Below are 19491 nucleotides of genomic sequence, written 5' to 3' on the forward strand. Positions count from 1 at the left end.
TAGGAATGGTCGGAGTCCGCCATCTTAACTGTGGGCATCTCTCAGCGCGGGCGGGTGGCGCCATGCCTGCGGAGGGCGGCTGCCTGTAGCGGCGCCGCTGGGGAAAAGGCTGCCAGCCCCCCGCCGCGCTGCGCGTCCCCTGCGGCTGGGGCCGCTCGGTGCTGCCGCCGGTACCCGCCCGGGAGCGCGCCCAGCGCTCGGCTGCCGCGGGCTGCCGTGGGGGACGGGGCGCTGCAGGTGGGCTCCGCGTCCGCGCTCTCGCTCTCCGTGAGGGCGGGCGAGGCTGAATGAGCGCGGGAGCGCCGGGAGCAGGCGGGCAGGCAGGCAGGCCGGCAGGCGGGCGGGCAGGCAGGCCGGCAGACAGACAAGGCAGGCGGCCCGGCAGGCCGACAGATAAGACAGACAGGCAGGCGGCCCGGCGGGGCGCGGGCCAGGCCCGCCCCGAGCTGAGGAGCCGCCGCGGTGCCCCGGTAGGGGTTATCCGCGGTTGAGGAGAGCCCCTGCTGGTCCCTTCTCCCTTGACCCTTGGGGAGGGAAGAGCGTTGCAACCGATTGAAATAAAAACTTGTAAGGCGTCGCTTACGGGATCCTCGGTGAAAATGGAGACGTTTCTAACCCCCGCAGGCCGCAACGCCCGGATGGCCCGGGCTGGTGGTGCCTCCGGTGCGTTCCCGCTGCCGCCTGCCCGGGGAGCGGTCGCCGCTCCTGACAACGGGGTGCCCGCGGCCGGGCTGCGGGGGGTCGCTGCTTGAAGGGCTTGTGTGAGGGATGAGGGAAAGGCTGTTGGATTTTGTTCTTTACGGCCTCCAAAAATATCTAGCCCTGAGAAACTGTTTTCACATGGAGAGTTTCCTCTGTGAGGTGCCCTAGATTTTGGTGAGAGATGAGGCTCCTTCTCCTTTGCCTTTTTCTGGAAGCAGAAGCACATTTGCCACTGCCGCAGGTGTGTGGCGACGTTCTTTTGCTCATGGGAGGCTGTGAACAGTAACAGACTGTTGACTGCCAGGTTTGAATGCCTTGTTCTCCTGTGTGAAGTACAAAATCTTGCAAGAGGTCAGAGGTTTGAAGTCCAGGCAGAAGGGCTGGTTGAGCTGTTAATGCAGGTCAGGTCAGGTGCTTTTTTTTTTTTATTATTGCTGGTTATATTACTGTACTCAAACAGTGGGGCTGTCTGTCAAACGTGAAGCACAGTTAGCAGGATCAAGGGTTACTCAGGTGCTCGTCTCTGTGTAACTTGGAATACCGGACAGGGATCACACTAAATCGTCAGATTGTTGAGTAACTCAGGCTGTAGAGTAACTCAGGGGCCTTCAGAGGCCACCAGGCCCAGCTCCCTACTCAAAGCCTGACTGGCTTCAAAGTTGCATCAAGTTGCCTGGGGCATCCTCCAGTCCAGACTTGAATTGGGAGTTTCATCACGTGAGTACTGAGCTTCCTGAAAGGTAAAATGGTTGCAGTCAGACTGCGCGTTATCTGTTAACTAAACTGCAAGTCCCTCTCCATGTAGAAGGGATCACATGCTAAAGACTCTTCTTTCCAAAACAGGCTAATTACCAGTAATCTGTGTGCACAGCTGAAAGCCTTGGGACAAATTTGGCAGGATGAAGCCTGTCATTGTGGTGCATGGTGGAGCTGGCCGGATTTTTAAAGAACGAGAAGAGGGAAGTCGTGCCGGTGTTGTCAGGGCTGCACTGCGAGGTTATGGCGTCCTGAAACAGGGAGGCAGTGCCTTAGATGCTGTTGAGGAGGCAGTACGATCAATGGAAGATGATCCTCATTTTAATGCAGGTAATTATTCAAGAATGAAGTAGGTTTAGTATCATTTCTTTCAAGTGTTTTGCCTTCATGCCTCTAAAAATGCTGGCTTGCATTTTTATTTTTTTTTGCACGTTGCATGGGGTAAATGCTGATGTCACAAAATAGTTTATTTCTCTGTGTAATAAAATAGCATAGTATGTACTATGGTTTCTGATGAGTACACTTAGGTAGATGAGTTACTCTTTTCTCATTTTTCAGTGTTTTATACCTGCCGTTTCATTCTTGTGGTGCCATATCTTCTGTAAATCTTCTCCCGTTACTGTGCCACGTGTTCAGTTGTAAGACATGGACTCTTTATTGGCATATATGCTTAGTTAATGTTCATGTTTAAGGCCCTTGAATACAGCTTGCAGCAACGTTTAAGTCTTAATGTGTACCTGTTGCCAGAGGAATACTGTTCTTGGGGATTTTAGGTGGATTTCTCTTAATGCTTGCAATTAGTGCATTTGTAAATAACATTACAGATTAATGCAGTAATGGTATATGAGTCATGGATTTATACAGTAAGGGTTCATAACTGGATTTCCTAATGATTATAGTTAATATCAACAGTAGAATATTTTTCTTCTCTTTGTATGACCTCAATTTTATTATCTTGATGAATTTCAGTGACAATATTTACCTGCCCCCACCAAGGTATGTCAGGAATGACCACGGAAAGTCTGACTTGTTAGTGTTCAGTGTTTTAGATAATGTAGCTGTTAGTTATGTGCACACTTAGTTTGCAGAGATTCTGTTGTTCCTTCTCACCTTGTAGTTGAAAGCAGGGGGGAGCTTGTACTTCACCTGGAACTTTTGTTGCTTTATTACTGACTTGGGTTGAACATGGTTGTTTGTTTTCTTAGAGGATTCATGCTGAAATCATGAAGCAGACTTAGCAGTATGGTGTGTACTATTATATAATTAACATCAGAGTGGCATTCTCTCATTTAACTTTTACTTAACTTGGCTTGAGCCTAACACCCTTGTTCAGGTTTGACTATGCTGATCTAAACGGCAAGTAGCCTGGTAATCGCTTACAGATATATCTAGTTAGATACATACATATATCTCATTACATACAGCTACTCTCAGTAGCTAGCAAAAATGAGGAGAGAGCCCTGATTGGAGTGGCGGTTTAAAACTCGCTGTGTGGTATTTAGCTTTGTAAAAGATACATCAGTTTTACTGTAGTACTTTCTAGGAAAACACAGACGTTGTTAAGACGCAGCAATAAAGAATGGGAAGAATGGGCCTAAAGATTAAATCGTGTCCTTTTTTGAGTGAGGTTTAGCCATGCTGTGGAGATGCATCTTAATGTAGGCTTGATGGAGGGGATCAGAAGCTATACTCTTGCCTAAAACTACCATTTTAGTGATTGTGCAGCACAATGAAGTCATCAAGTTCTGCTCTTGTGATAAGGAAGCAGCCTTGGTTATATTTCCTTTATCGCATATCTTTGGCTAGCAGTATTAACTCGCTTGGTATGAGTGCTCCAGATCTAGGAACTGTCATTATAGCGATCCTTTCACGCTCTTTCCTCCTCAGCCTTTGCAGGACAGAGGACAGATTTATCTATCTGTAGATAGAGGAAATCAGTACCCCTACTGTGATTTGCCTAATGTCAGACATGGTTGTTATTTGTGTCTCTTAGATTTTCTGTCTTCTGTTGTCTCTTTGGTTTTTTTCCCCCCTGCCCTTTGCTCCACAAGTGAGCCAAGCTTTCTTGCTTTTTCAGTCTCAGAGGCAGGTAGTCCCTACCTGTTGTGCTGGAAGGCAGGTGAAAAGGCAGCCTGTAACCACAGAAGGAAGGATTCATCCTACCTCAGATAACCTGAAGTTCAGTTTAGTGTCTCGCTTGCCATGGTGTACAGACTTTGGTGGCGGTCAGCGGTATGAGAAGGAGTGGCTGTAGAGCTCTCTAAGGCAAGTGGGATGCTCTTAAGAGGGCACCTGTCTCTTTTCACCAGCTGTAAAAGGAGGCTTTTGTAGGAAGCAGGTTTTCTGCTCAGGAAATTCTAGGAAATCCTAAAATGTATCCCATGAGAGATGTCCAGTAGACATAGGATATTATTAAGGCAGTGATGAAGGGGACTGGTAGAGCTTCCCCTGGAACCATGGTTCTGGTCATTGATACTTGAGAAGGGGGTACCCTAGTTCCAACGGGAATGTTATGATCATGGGCTAGAGAGCCTGCCTTGTCAAAGGAAGTTAAAAGAGTATGGCAGGGTTTATTTAAGAAAAAAAAAAGACTTCTTACACCAGTTAAATGAAAAGCTGGAAGAATGTGTTAACACAGGTGGCATAAGGCAGTTACCTGTAAACTTTTTATAGTCAGTATAGTCTAGAAATAATAATGTCATGTATGATGCAGGACTGAACTCTGGAATAGTTTATGCGATCAAGAGGGACAAAAAATAACTTTTTGGGGGTGTGTCTGTGTGGCAGGAAGGGCTTTGGAGATTACAGGAGGAGGATTACAGGGTTTTGTTACTTCCTGTAACAGGGAATTTAACTTCATATGTTCAGGTCTGAAGTACATTGGTATGGAAGTCTTATGTCAACAGTTGCTAACAGTGGTTTCTGACCTGGTTTAGTGTTGGTTTAACAGAAATAAAAAACCCCATGTTTTAGCTCTGCACAACGCTCAGGTCTTTCTACCTGAGCTACTGTGCAAGTCTGCCATGTTTTGTTTTGGTTATTTTTACTTCTTTCTGGGTTTAATCTTCTCCATCCTTATTAGCAAGGCTTGTGCACTTGATGTCTTACAACAGATTATTCCCTTGTGATACAGTTAGCGGCTTTATTTTTTTAAAAAAAAACAACCTATTTGCATTGTCTCATTTTGTATGTCATTAATTTTCAATTAGGTTAGTGATAGCACTGATAATTATAGAAGAAAACTACCCAACATTTTATGACTTAATTTTTTTTTTCAATTCCTTCATCTAGTGTGTTTATTTGGTAAGGAAGAACTTCTTATTTCAAGCTTTTGTTACAGTAATGAGTGCACACTTTTATTCTGCTCCATCAATTTTGGCAGTTTCTTGGAGCACTGTGTGATGTTAATCTGTTGATAGAATCAAGCACTATACTATTTTGTTGGGCTATGTTGTGTCCTCCTTTGGAAGGATTGTAAGAATAAAATAGTTCTATGTGTACTTGAAGTTATCTGAGGGATAAAGTATTCTGTTCATGATTGTCGTTTTAACTTTCATACCTATTATATCAGTTTGGGTGGGATTGGAAGTGTGGTTTTAATCTTACGAAAATAAGTTTTAAAGTAGATGTTGTACCCTGTGAGATCTCTGTTAACGGTTGGATTTTGTGGTTATACTCAGCATTGTTTCTGCTGTTTTGTTAGTCTTCTGGAGATATTTTCAATAAGTCAGAGAACGAACTGGGAAAGAGAAAGCTTGCTTGATGAGATCTAGTAACTGAATCACTGGATGTTTAGCTCTTAATGACATTCTTCTTTTTCCCTTCCTCCGATTATTTTTTTTGTTGTTGTTTGCTCTTTTGTGTTTTTGTTTTTAGGCTGTGGATCTGTTCTAAATGAAAAAGGTGAAGTAGAAATGGATGCCATTATCATGGATGGAAAAAATTTAGACTCTGGAGCAGTATCTGCAGTTAAATGCATAGCAAACCCAATAAAACTTGCTCGACTTGTCATGGAAAAGGTATGCTGAGTATGCACTTCAGGGTGAAGCATTTTTTCCCTTAGAACTTCATCTGGTATACTGATAGACCTCAATGATTAATTTTGTGTAGTGCTTTAAAGCAGGAAAGAAGGGAGAAATGAATGGTAGTGTTTGGAAACTATGGTCATGACCATGAAGAACTTTTATTTCAAGTGGTTTTGAGAGATATTTATTAATAATAGCATTCTAAGGAAACATAAGTTCTGCCATGTAATTGGAAGCTCAAGGAGTAATTGACCTATACATGTCAATCTCCTGTAGCTGCACTGCTGATGTTAAAAGATTTTAGAGGGCTATTTGTTCATTTGCTTTTTCTATCACTGTGTCTTCTGCTTGATCTTGCAAGATTAAAGCTGGACAGTATACTGTTGACTTTGCAACTATATGGAGCCGAATTAAGTGGCCTAATAACATGTTTGGCCATGTAACACAGTCTTACATTGTTCTGGGTAGCCTTTTCCTTTGTGCCCTGATCAGATGGTAGCCTTAGTGCAAAGCTGTGGTCTTCCACGCATGGAAGATAACTTTAGCACCGTGTGATGGTGACAGATTTTTCCAAGAGAGTTAAACTTACCAGGGCAGCAAAATCGATCTACCTTTCTGCACTAAGTCCCTCTAATATCTGCCACAGCAGACCACTCTGGTCTTTCAGAAATGGTGCAGCTGGTATGGTTCAGGTCATTTGTGTGATATGTTTTATCTGTTTTACCATTCAAAAAGTTTGCACTGTCTTTGGAGTTTACATTTTTTGTCCCACTAGTGTAGCTGCCCCATTGTTGAAAAGGGTTCCTATTTGCAAAAACACTTATTAACAAAGAGGATTTATGTTTCTTTGACCTTTCAAAGTGACTTCTGAGGAAATGAAAGTGCTTTTGGTGATCTATAAAGATGATTGAAATGTAATTTGTCCTCAACAGCCTCCAAAGAAAATAAGAATTATTTTTGCCTTTAACTGGAGGGTAGTTCTGCTTTTTTAAAGTATCACTTTTAAAGTAATATCACTGAGATACTTAATATAAATACTTCAGTGAAATGTATGTCTACCAGAAGACAATCTTAAAACTTGTGATGAATAAGCTTTTTGTTCCTTCATATGGGTTTTATCCTGTCATTTAGCTAGAACAAATAAATACCTGTAGCTTCACAAGACGAGATTTTTCAAAGTTTGAGAATGTAGGTGGGAGGGTTGGGGTGAAGACATCTTCTGGCATGTTGGGGGAATTGTTGTAGGTTTAGTTTACTGGGGTTTTTTATTGTTATTTTTTTGTGTAGATTATTTCTTTTAATGCCCAGTTCGTATTCCAGAATCACTGATTATTTTTTTTTTTTTTTGTTCTTGTTGTCTTCTCCACGACAAAATCCCATTTATGTCCACAAGAGTTAAGTCAAAACAACACGGCTGGTTGTTCAGAGCATAACTTTCCAAAGTGTTTTTTTAAAACAAAAAAACCCACCCCTCTGCAAAACAAAAAACCTCTCCTTTGTCTGTCTGTCTATTACAAGGTCTTTCTCGTCATTGTGTGGTGCTTCTGGTGTTCAAAAATATTTAGGCTAAATTTGAAAGGAAATCAAAAAGTTAAACTGTGCAGGACAAAGTATAATTGTGTAGCCCTAAATCATGAAATTTTGTGGTAAAGTATATTACTGTTTGTCATCTACACAGAAGTTTTTGAATTTGGACAGAGTTCAAATGTAAATGTTGGCCTCAATTACTTGATATATCTTGAGGTGAGTTTCTGCTGCTTCTCTGTCCAGTATTGTAAATACCAACTGATCGTAGAATGCTTTGGGTTGGAAGGCACCCTAAAGATCATCTAGTTCCAGCCCCCTGCCGTGGGCAGGGACACCTTCCACCAGACCAGGCTGCTCCAAGCCCCATCCAGCCTGGCCTTGAGCACTCCCAGGGATGGGGCATCCACAGCTTCTCTGGGCAACCCGTGCCAGTGCCTCAGCACCCTCACAGGGAAGAATTTCTTACTAATATCTAATTTAAATCTGCCCTCTTTCAGTTTAAAGCCATTCCCCCTTGTCCTATTACTACATGTCCTTGTAAAAAGTCCCTCTACAGCTTTCCTGTAGGCAACTGATGTTACTCTCCTGTTCATCTTGGGCAGGAATTTTGGGACACCAACCCATGCTATTTCACAGTACATTCAGAGCATTTTGGTTTTGGTTTACTGTGCAAAATTAAAAATATTTTTAACTCTGTAACCCATGGGTAATAAGACTATAGTTTTCTTGGGATCCTGAGCATGTTAGGATGCTTATTTCCCCGTGGTTTTGAGATGCCTCACTGCCTTAAGGAATTTTGAAACACACAGCTCCCAAAACCAAACAAATAAAACCCTCCCCATCTGCTTGTAGTTTATTTCCATTACTATTATGGAACAATATGGGCTCCATCTGGTGGCCAGAGTAGCTCTTCTAGGTTGTTGCACACATCCTGTGTGCTGTCATATTCTCACCGCGCTCAAACTTGCCCAAATTCATGGGGTAGAAGAAAGGAGGGCACCAAAATAACTTCCATTTGTGATACGCCATTGAACATGGCAGCCTCTAGACATGGAAGGATTTTCGCATGTTAACTAATTCAACAAATCCTTGAGAAAGCAGTTGAAGTCCTGTTGAATATTCCTGTTTGTAGTGAACAAAAATAAAATGATACATCGAAATGGTTGGGGGATTTTTTGTGGGTTTTTTTGGTTTTGTGTTTTTTAAATGAGGCATGTAATCCCCCTCAGCTCCAGCACATCACTAGATGTGCATCTCTCGAACGTTAGAGCACTGATTCATTGGTGTATGTGAACTGTGTATATGTTTTCCCCTACTATATCATACAGCCCTTTACATGAGAGAAAGGAGAATTTAGGTTAGAACAGAGACTTCTCAAGGCAAAGGTACAGATTGTTTCTGTGCTCTGCACACTGGCAGGATTGTTAAATAACAAACAGTGATGGTCTGAATTTCAGGCCAGCTGCAGAAATTTGGGGGATGCCCTGTTTCGCATAAAATTAACTAAACTTGTCAAAATTTGTTATTTGTTACCAAGATCTCTGGAACACCCCCACCCTACCGCCTTTTTTTAATTTATTTGTCATTTTGGGTTAGTTTGTATAAATGTGTCCCAGATAAATTAGGCACTTTAAGCAAACATATTCGTGAAACTGTAGAAGAAGGATGAGACAGCAAAATGTGCTTTTGGGTTATTTGGCAATGTTCTCCCAGCTCTTCTGATTGACAAGGTATTTTTAAGAGAAATAACAAATTATCCTTGAAATACCTTCGTTTCAGAGTGGACTGCAAAAAAACCCCACCCTATTTTAGAAGCTTATTCCTCTATATGCAAGGATTTGTTTATGCAGCTCAGGAAGGTGGGTATATTGTCAGAATCTGCATATGGGAGAGAAACCTTTGAAAAGGTTTTAAGAAATAACTTCCATTTCTACAATAAAACTTCATTTTTTATTTTAAACTTATTTAAAGGATAGAGTCCTAATTGCTGAAGAAAAGCAAGTGATGGAGCACATAACCTTCTGATACATCGAACTTTTCTTTTGACATTATCTGTATTTCCTAACAACAACCGCAACAAAACCCCCAAAAAAACCCACACACAAAAAAGCCCACCAACACCCACCCCCCGCACCCACCTACCCCCCTGCCCCAAACCAGTTTGAATTGTTGGATGCTGTGCTTCTGGTGGTTTAGTGGCAGCGGCAGAGGGGGGCAGTGTAGCACAAAGAAGTTGGCTTCCAAGTCGAAGAACACCAGCTTTGTTAGAAATGCGGGAGTTTTTATCGTCTGGTAACATCACTCGGCATGTAAGCCTGTTGCCCACTGTTCCACATAAACAAAGCACTTCTTCCTTGTACCCTTATTCTTGTAACCTAAAGCAATGCTCTTGTGAATTGAGGACTTAATTTGTTGATAAAAAGGCATTTAATTTTCAAAAAGGTTTGATGTTAGGGCCACAACATCAGGAATGTTTCTAAAGGCTAGTCACAGTTCCTGCTTCTGTGACTATCTGAAGGGGTTAGTGCAGAGGCCGTAATAGGCTTAAGCAGAGAATGGTGTCTGTGGCTTGGGAAGGTGTTCGACTGGAATCCTTTAAAACAATGCAGTGCTATGGGTTGGTCATGGTAGTGATACCTCGTTGTTGCTTTAGAAATGAACAGAAGTTGATGGGCTGCCACATCTTGAAAGTTCGAAGCTTTGAGACTGTAAGTGTCCTGTGGAATGCAGCATGGCACAGAAATGCCCAGCCTCTGGCCTAACACAGAGAGTAGCAGAGTATGTGTCATTTCAGTGCCCTGCAAGGCTCTACAGGCCTGCTGCCTCTAGCATCATGTGGTTCTACTTTTTGGACCTTAGGTGGTATCTGTGTGCTGTGCTGGCGCATGGACTTAAAAAGCTTGTTTGAAGTTAAGTTCTGTGCTCTGAAATGACTCCAATACTGTATAGTCAGACCACCGTTCCTCTAAATCCTTCCTGTCCCCTGATAAGCAATTAACAGCTGTGTAGTGGTCCAAGAAGTTGATGCTTGTTTTTAGATAGATATTTTTTAAAAAAAACCCGAGATTTTAGAGCTTCTAATAAAGTATAGGGATTAATGAAACAAATTTATTTGGCAACTTTTGCTAAAATATGAATTAACCAAGCTGTACAGGCTTTGCAGCATGGTTTTAACTAAGGTTGTTGACTTAAAATCTGATCTAAGTGTTTTGCTAAATAAAGGAATCAAAATAGAGCTTCTGCAAATGTTGTTAGACGAGGGCAAACATTTTTTAGTCAAACCTGTTAGAACAGTATTCTGTTCTTAAATTTAAACATCTGGGTCTGTAAGAGTACCAGCTAGCTGAAAGAAATATTTAAAATAAAATGGTTCAGCTGATGTTAAGAAACACCTTAGCATATGATATTCAGCTTTTTTTTTTTTTTTTTTACAAGGTGTAAGACTCAAATAGAACAGGAATTTATTTACCATTCTTTCCTTGTGAGTAAAATCCTTGTAGATCTTTCAGTTAGCTGGACAAAACAGTTGTGATTTGATGATTGACTAGAAACAGTACAAAGAAGTTGCATGTAATCTAGCAAAAGAGGAAATATACCAGTTTTTCTTCCCCTGTTATAATAAGCATTAAATAGATAAATGCAGTTCTTTTCTACTAATGATGAAATTTGTATCTGTGTTTTGGACAGCTGAAAAATTTTTCAACTAGTGGAAGAGGATATAGGCATAAAAATCTAGAAAGTTTAGAAATAGAACAAAATTTGGAATTTTCTCTGTGTGGATACTTCTAAAAATAAAAAAGTGATTATACAAAGCTGCTCAGTAGAAGGCAAAACAAGAACTGTCAATGAATCTCTTGTCTGTCTTCTGCAGACGAAGCACATGCTCCTGACTGACCATGGTGCACACCTGTTTGCTCAGGCCATGGGTATTCCTGAGACTCCAGGGGAGAAACTCATAACTGAGAGATCCCGGGATAGATGGAAGAAGAACCTTGAGCCAGATTCCAACCCTGAAGAGTTTCAGAAGTAGGATTTTTGTGAAATATTTTTTCTTTTTAAATTCAGGTAATTTAATCTGTGCTGTCAGTTAAAAAAAAAACACACAAAGCAACAACAAAAACAAAACCACAGGAAAAAAACAACCAAACAAACAAACCAAAGATGGTCTGATACAGTCTTCACAGTATGTCTTCAGTGAAAGTAATGAAAAAATGAAGCTTTCAGTGAATTTGCTTAAGTGTAGGTGACTGGAACAAACTTCAACAAACATGTTGATGCTTAAGAAGATTGTCAGTCACTTTGCCATAGTATAGGTTTTGTGGCTTTAATGGAGCCCAAAGCTAGAACTTGTTATTGGTCTTGAAATTACTGGTTATAGAAGTACATAGAGCAGCTTTTCCAAACAGCAGGTATCGCTTAGTTCTTTTCCATGGAAGAACTGTGATTGTAAAAAAACTCCAGTTCACGTTTTTAAACAAGTCCATGAAAAAAAAAAAAAGTTGATCTTGGTTAGGTAGATGATCAGGTTTGTCTTTAAACTGGATTAGGTAGTTAAACATCAGATTTTGACCATAAGTCTTTCTGCGTTGACTGTGTCTGTTGGTTATTGTAGATAGGAATGAAAAAATTGATGAAGAATTTCAGTGTGGTGGTGGGTGTGAAAAGAGATGCTACTGGATGGTATTGCATAACAGCAAAATGGAAGTCACTGGAAAAATAAGCAAGTCTCATAGAAGTAGATGAGGTGGATAAGAAAGGAATTAAAATCATCAGATGTCAGAAATGTTTTTTATGCCTGTGAGGTAGGCATAAATACTAAATTGTTTTGAGCTACCATTTGTATGTCAATGGTTGTGGCATAGGAAAACACTGTATTACATTACATAAGTGCTTTATTATATGTTGTTTCTCTGTTCAGTGAAAAGTAGTAACAGGAGAAGCAGAGCTGAAGGAATTGTAGATCAGAAGGCAGAAGTTTCTTCTGGGGGCATGTTAATTAAAGTCCATGAAATGAGGCTATAAACTACAAGCTATATGTTACTTTCAGTAAATTGCTAGAGGGAAAAACAAATTCATGAGGCAAGTGTAAATATGGTCTTGTAAACAAAGTGAAGTTGTTCCTTGACCATAAAGTCTCAATTGTAGTTCATCTTATATCCAACAGAAGTTTTCTTTTGTTCTCTGGTCTGTCCAAGGACTGTGTGGTATTATAATTAATTCTGAAGAATTTTGAGGATGGCGTAGCTCCTACTGCCAGTTGGTCTCCTGACTATGTAAGTTGGAATGGCATGGCGTCTTGAGTCTCCATTCCTTCTTTCTAACAGATTAATGATATATTTTTTTCCTTTACAACAGTGTTAGGCATCTTCAGTTTCAGCATTGTCTTGTTCTGGAATATCTCATAGTAGAAGGCTTGTGTGTTTCTGGAGGACTCAAGACTTCTTGTTTTCTTAGCCACACTATTCCTTTTCTGACAGCCAGTGCCCAAAACATCAGCACGACTTCACAAAGCTGAAAACAGGTCTTTTTTTTTTTTTTTTTAATGCAGGCCCATTTGTTCCTGTATCACATGTGGAATGTTCTTTTTCCATGTTATGTCTGCAGTGATTATGCAGAAACTTGCCTGAGGCAGACAGACAGAAGGCAAAGTAGTATTAGTCACTGGCAACATAATACCAGATCATACTGGGAATTGGAAGGTTGGTGTGTAATTTACTTCCAGTCCTCTGGTCCTAACAGTGTTGGAAACCTTGGGGGTTTACAGCTTTCTGAGCGAAGCTTTGTGTCTCCACAAGAGAGACCTTTCACTCCTGCTGGTTAGAAGCCTGCATTCGTTTACGCTAAAAGCTTATGATGCCATTGCATGTACAACATGGCATCTTGTATGCCTTTTACTGAGAATAAGATGTGGTTTGTTTAATCTTCAGTGTCTCACTCCAAAGATTCTGACCATACCTTTGTCAAGAATTGCTGGAGATTTCCTGAGAACACCAGAGAAAGGGAGTTAAGTCTGGCCAAGGCAGCAGAGGGGCTACTAGCCCCCCTGTGAATCACAGTGCAAGCGTAACTCGAGGAGGTATGAATTAATGAGGACCCTGACAGCAATTGACAGAAACTCCTACTACTGATGTAGGGCTAAGAGACAAAATAGCAGATGCCTCATTAGTTGAATGGGGATAGAATAACTGCAGGTAGCTTCATGAGTACTGGATAATGAAAGAGACAAAATGGAATGAACAAATCCCACATCCATTCTGTATCACAGTATATGCAGTACATAAGAATAAGTCTTGATTGAACAAAATCATTACTACTAGTAGCATCCTTGGTATACTACAGGTACTCATTGAGGTTCTTGCTGCTGTCACTGACTAACAACAGAGAGGTGATTATAATATGTTATCTCTACTTGGACAGTTTTGCCTGCCTTAGTAATGTTTCTGGGTCACCTAGCGATGCAACAGGTTGTTTATATCTTCTTTGCCTTTGTTCTGAAGTTGAACAAAGGAAACGTGTCGCTGAAGCAATAAAGAAGTTTAAAGGGACAGTAGGAAATAGAGTGTAGTTGTCCGTTTGCTCCACCGCAGATAAGGTATGTCAGACACATTCACTTTGTTATTTATTGCCAGTTGAGCTCTTGCACCAAAACAGATAGCTGCTGCGTATGTGATCTGTGTACTTTCATTATTCTCACAGTTGCTTAAGGTAGATACGTACCTAGGAAAATGTAGATGTGGATGGACCTTTCTTAATTTCTCAGGAGGATCTAACTTTAGTTGGTTGAAGGGTGCCACATAAGTCTGCAAAGGAGTACTGAATTTACTAATATTCTTTTCAGCGAATCATTTGTAACAGATGGATGGGTGGGAAGCCCATCTGCACCTTCATATCAGTTTGAGATGAGGTCCGTCTCCACATAAATGTCAGAGCAGTTTGTAAGGCCTGTGATTCATCAGTCAACTTTGAATTGCTGTGAATGAAGTGTAGGGACTGACAGTCTGATATTTTACATAAGCAGGAGGGAACAGGAAGTTGGTTCTCTGAGAAGTTGACTGTGGGTTTCAGGGTACACAAAGACTGTCTGACTTAATTAGCTTAGATTTTTGTGGGGCTATAGAGAGACCCTCATCAGTGCCCAGGCAACTTCCAAAGGTATTCCTGTTCCAGCCACCTGTTGGGCAGTTCCTTGAAGGTTTGTCAAAAATTCTTTTCCTCTGTGGAGGGATGTAGATTTTTTTGGTATGCCTCTTCTAGCCAGATATTGTTTCATGTTTCTACATGAACTGCCAAGATCAGAATATGTGGACACTCTAAACTGTTGCTTGTCAGTAATGTGTTGCTTCTCAGTGCAGCAACTATTACAGTAAGTTACAACAGCCTTTTTTTTTCTCTGAGTATGAATACACATGTATATTTTAAGCAGCCTATTATCTATGACTTTGCTGTGCTGAAAAAATAAAGCAGTAGTTGAGACCTCTGTATTCTTCAGCGCATGAAGATTTTTAAGCTGATGTGTGGTTTCAACAGATTCAACTGGCCAAGTGATTTAAATCTCAAGATTGCATAGCTGCAGAGTACAAAGATGAAAATATGTATTAATGATGTGTTGTGAACAATACTAGTTGAAAGGCATATAAATAACTTTCTGTTGTTGTGTGTGTAGCATTCAAACATTTAGGGGAATAAGGAAGAGGAAAGAGGAGGAACAGGAAGGAAATGATTCAGTGCATACATAACATTACTGTACTTTTTGTATTTGCTTGTTTACGTGCATTGTCATTAAGAATTCCGGTTAACCTCCTGTTAAGACAGTGGAGACAATTCTTGCATCTTTTGAGTTCTGTTTAGGGGAAAGTTGTGTCTGGTGTGTCACAGCCAAAAAAACTACTCCAGAATTGTGATGGCTAGAAATATTTCTGCCCTGTGTGCTTTTGCTTTGCTGGGTTTTTCCTCCCCAAGTCAAAGTTTCAATGCTATGAAGGTAAACAAGTCAGGGGGAGGGGGAATAAAAAAAATAATTGAGTGTTTTCTACTCTATTAAAATATAAAGCTATGAGAATTGTTGCATATTGCTTGTTACTTTTGTAATGAGAAGCATGTTAAAAGTAGTTTTATGATGAGCAGCAATGTTTTTGCAGTAATCTTTTTTTTTTAAGGCTATCTGGAGAATAAATGCAACATGCTTTGACAGGTACGCTTTAATTCTACCTAATTTTGTGAACTGTTTTTCTTGGCAGAGACCTTGGAACAGTTGGAGCCGTTGCTGTAGACCATGAAGGAAATGTAGCTTGTGCAACATCCACTGGAGGACTCTCTAATAAGCTGATTGGCCGTGTTGGTGACACAGCATGCATAGGTACAGGGTCTTGCTTCTCATTTTTTGGAGGTATCTCATTTAAAGGAAAAAAAAAAAAAAAAAAAAAAAAAGTACTACACATTCCAGTACAGCTGAAATGGAGGTCTAACATTCAAGTGTATCAAAGCTCAAGCTCCTTAACACAACATGGAGATTGCCAGTAAGGATTGGGAGTAGAGGTATGGTGCTGTCATTATCATCATCCAGCACTTTTCTGTCTGGAAAATGGGGATGGGAATTTCTTTTTTTCTGTCCTTTCCTGAATGCCGACTTTTTTTTTTTCCTGTTTCCTTTCTGTTCTTTGTGATGAATCTCTGCTTTTGTACATCCATGATTACAGCTAAGTTAAAAAATGTAGCCTGTTCCATACTAAGATGCTGTTTGCTTGATACTTAAGGAAGTAGGTGTAATTACTGTTTGTTATATCAGTGAGCCAGAATTGGAAAATGACTGGTAATTTTGAGTAAAATCCTGTTCTTAGAGAGCCCTGATAAGACTGCCTGAGAGCCTAATAGATGCAGTTGGAATAAAGGAAATGTTTTAAGAGATCTCTTATCCAAGTATAAAGAGACCCTTGAAATCCTTTCCCCAGACTTCTTCCTCTCATGGGACAAACTTGCCATTTGATTGCTTCAGGGTTCTACCATTCAACTGGGATTTAGAAAATAATTATTTTTAGTAAAACATGTTCCAAAATCAAATAGCACTGCTGTCGGCAGTATATGATTATCATAAAACTAATACTAACTTGGTCTTGCACCCTAAGTTGCTAATACTTTGGTACCCTCTGCATTCTGACTGTGGTTTTCAGCTTCATTTCTGACTGCAGCCTTCTGACTGCAAATACCCTTCTTTTATGTAAGTCATGTTCAGGGCTCCTATGGTACGGGACGCAGGTCTGTGCAGGACAAGTGAAAGCGAGCACTGTTGCGCATTTTGCTTGCAGCTTTTGCTCTTACTAAACATCTGCGGGATTGGATACAGAAATGCTAGCTGTCCTTTTAAATATTATAGCCTATTGAAGGGGGGCCTTTACAGACAGATCGTGGCAGTGTTTTTCCCTGTGTAAATCAGGGTCCATTGAAAGAGTCTGATCTGATCAGGGAAGTACAGAAGGGAAGAAACTTTCATTGCTCTTCTGTGCATTTTTCCCCTCCTCCAGTACCTTGTTTACAATGCTGTGGTATGCTCCTTCCTAGCTCCTGGGAAATATTTTTCTTAGGTGATGTGCTAGAAACATGGGTGTTGAGCAAGAGGAAGCTTGGTGGAGAACAGGGTGTGGAATGTGCCTGCAAAAAAAAAGGATGGGAGGAAAAAATAAAGGTGGGGGTGGGAGTTCAGGAGTAGAAACACTCTGCTTGTGGTGAGGACTTACAGGATTCTGCAGGGGCGCGTAGTAATGTTTCACTAGAGCCCAGGCTCTTCAAATCTCTTACCTGCTTTTGCTCTTGTAGATAAGTTGCCTTCGTACTTTGCTCAATTGACTAATGTCCTCATAAGATCTTCTTTCCTATCTTCTCAGTTCATAATGTTGTGTGACCTGGCATTCTGCATCCCATCACTATCTTGCTGATCCTCATTATGCCGTCCCTTGCTGTTCTGGAAAATATTTTTGCCCATCCCTGTGAATTGTTGGCCTGCTTCTGCTTCTTGTACCACAAGCAGATCACTAGTCTTCTAGCTCTCTCAACTTGGCAACTGACTTCATCCAGCTGTTGTTGATCTCTTTCATATATTTTACTTTTGAAACTGAGGCAGAAAGGAGAAAAAAGTTTGTTACTGACACTTTGCTCCCAGAAGTGCACAGAACTGCCAAAACTTTAGGAAGAAATGTTTGGTACCTATTTTAAACAATACAAAGCTTGTAAATTGTATTACAGATTATTGCCTTTTGGTTGTTTTTTTCTTTTCCCCCCTCGGAAAAGGAAGTGGAGGTTATGCTGATAACCGTTCTGGTGCCACTTCAACCACAGGACATGGGGAGAGCATTATGAAAGTGGTCTTAGCCCGACTGATCCTCTATCACATGGAGCAAGGTATATTCCAAACTTCCTGTAAGCTGAAATAATGAGGATAGGAAACGTTGCCTAATGATGGGTTTCAGTTTATGTACTATTATCCTAGAGCATTTGTCAGAAGAGTTGCTCCCAGGGGTATGTGGATGAATCACCTCTCTTTAAAACAAAACAAAGCACTGAAGTATTAATAAAGTTAAAATAGCCTTAAAAAATAGTGGACAGAAATACCTATGCTGTTTGATGCTTAATCATGCTTTAGATCAACGTACATTGAAAGACATTCTTGTCTAATTTAACTGAAGTTTTCTTTAATAATTTTTTCCCAATTTTGAACTAAAATTTTGTGAACAAAGAAATAGAAAACAAGTAAAAGCAAGATATATTTAGGGAAGCAATAGGGAAGGGCTAGAGACAGATAATCAGAGCTCAAATGAGAAAGCATAGGGTATCACCTTTCTAATAAACTGTAAAGGTCTTTATTTTAACAACTCTGATTATAGCAACAGAAATGCTTTAAAGATGTTTTAAGTGTGATTTAAATTTTCATTTTGTTTTGGAAAATATACTAAATTGACTGGGTGAGTATGTGATAAACAGCTGACACAGTATGTCTTATGTGACTGTAATATAATCTGACTGTGGGATGACCCTTTGGAGCTTTATCTTCATGAGTTAGTTTGTCATCTAAACCCTTGATTATATTACAGCCTGTAAACATAGCCAGACACACACTTGTATTGCATGCAGTTGAAGAACCATTAATATACGTATCACCATTATTTTTAGAAAGCCATAGCTTTTGTACAGTACAGTAACTTGCTTTGAGATCAACTGAACTGGAAATAGTTGGAAAACTTTCAATTTACATTTTCACTGGAGAGGCAGTAAGTAGAGAGACAAGTAACAGCTGAGAATACTTTTGTTGTGCTTTACAGAGCTGTTGGCATATAATGGGTGCATTTCTCTGTAAATCTCTTGGCTAATGTGATAGTTTCAGCATAAAATACAACCTACAGATTATTCCCCAAAGCTCTAAGACATTATGATCCCCCCTTACTCTGTATATTATGTCCCTAGCTATTACATTTGTGAATAGCCTTCTAAGCTCTATTTAGTCTAAACCGTGTAAGCCAGTTTCTTCTCTGGCTTGAAGTTAACTGCATTGCAAAACTGATGCATTGATAGCTGTTATCTGGCTTGTCATAAATGAGCATGAAAGGCAAATGAGTCTCAAAAAGTGTTTTTTTTTTTAAAAAAAGAGAAAAAGAAAAAAGAAAATGAACGTGTATGCATGTTTAATTGGTTTGCACTTGTTCACCCTGCCTGTGCTTGCTCTACCTTCATTCATCCTACCCAGAAATATAACTCAGATGCCAGGAAAATGCATCAGCAATAGACTTCCACCCCCACCCCACGTTTCCATGAAGGCGCTGAAAACAAACCCTCAAGTTATAACAACTTTTTGAGTCTTTGAACAGTTGCGTATTTAAGAACAGCTATAGAGCTCTTTCATAATGCTGTTTAGCTCTTCAGTAATTCACATAGTAAATACCTTCTTTTGGACCAATGCTGCAAAATTTACTTTCATATTTCAGGAGTGAATTGCTTTGCCAGTCTTAACAGCTGTTGGAATCTCTGTCTTATGGTGGCAGCTGTTGTCTTGATGAAAAATCAGTGAAATACTGACCCTTTGAAGTTAGTGCCACTGACTTGAATAGTCACAGTGTCACCCGTAACGTCAGAGAAAGGAGCTTTATCCTGTCAGTCACCAGTGCTATGAATAATTCTGACTCTGCTGGTTTTGTTTGGTTTTAACTAAAAATTTGCAGGGAGGCAATGAAGGCATGAAGGTCAGTTTTTGTTCTGCCACCTAAGCTGCATGATGTTACCAATGGTATATGTCTTAGAACAATTAGGCTGAGCCCACTGCATTCCTGAATATATATTCCTACTTGTAGTGAACAAACATTCTGCAGCTATCACAGGCATGTGTGTATGATGTACACATTAACTTCGATTTATTTAGAAAATATTCCTTTAATACAGATTAAATTTAATGAAAATATCAAGTTGCTTTGCTGGTCGGTTCTCTGATGTCTAGTATCTT

The 19491-nt window shown here is 40.3% G+C and overlaps 1 protein-coding gene across 8 annotated transcripts in view; it reads left to right on the top strand.

Moving 5' to 3' along the window:
- ASRGL1 (asparaginase and isoaspartyl peptidase 1) overlaps positions 1-19491 on the top strand; it is a 93284-nt gene that overhangs the window by 15441 nt on the left and 58352 nt on the right. For 4 of the 8 annotated variants that reach the window (XM_080388783.1, XM_080388786.1, XM_080388784.1 and 1 more), the window contains exons 1-6: positions 22-237; positions 1546-1788; positions 5335-5477; positions 10882-11036; positions 15248-15366; positions 17292-17402. In XM_080388783.1, the coding sequence (XP_080244909.1) occupies positions 1602-1788; positions 5335-5477; positions 10882-11036; positions 15248-15366; positions 17292-17402 (715 nt within the window). In that variant the 5' untranslated portion in view covers positions 22-237; positions 1546-1601. Of the gene's footprint in view, positions 1-21; positions 238-319; positions 664-688; positions 1420-1545; positions 1789-5334; positions 5478-10881; positions 11037-15247; positions 15367-17291; positions 17403-19491 lie in introns of those variants that run through there. The other 4 variants (XM_080388787.1, XM_080388790.1, XM_080388788.1 and 1 more) reach the window with 4 other exon arrangements.

This window comes from Falco punctatus, assembly GCF_963210335.1.
Source record: "Falco punctatus genome assembly, chromosome: 5".
NCBI lineage: Eukaryota > Metazoa > Chordata > Aves > Falconiformes > Falconidae > Falco > Falco punctatus.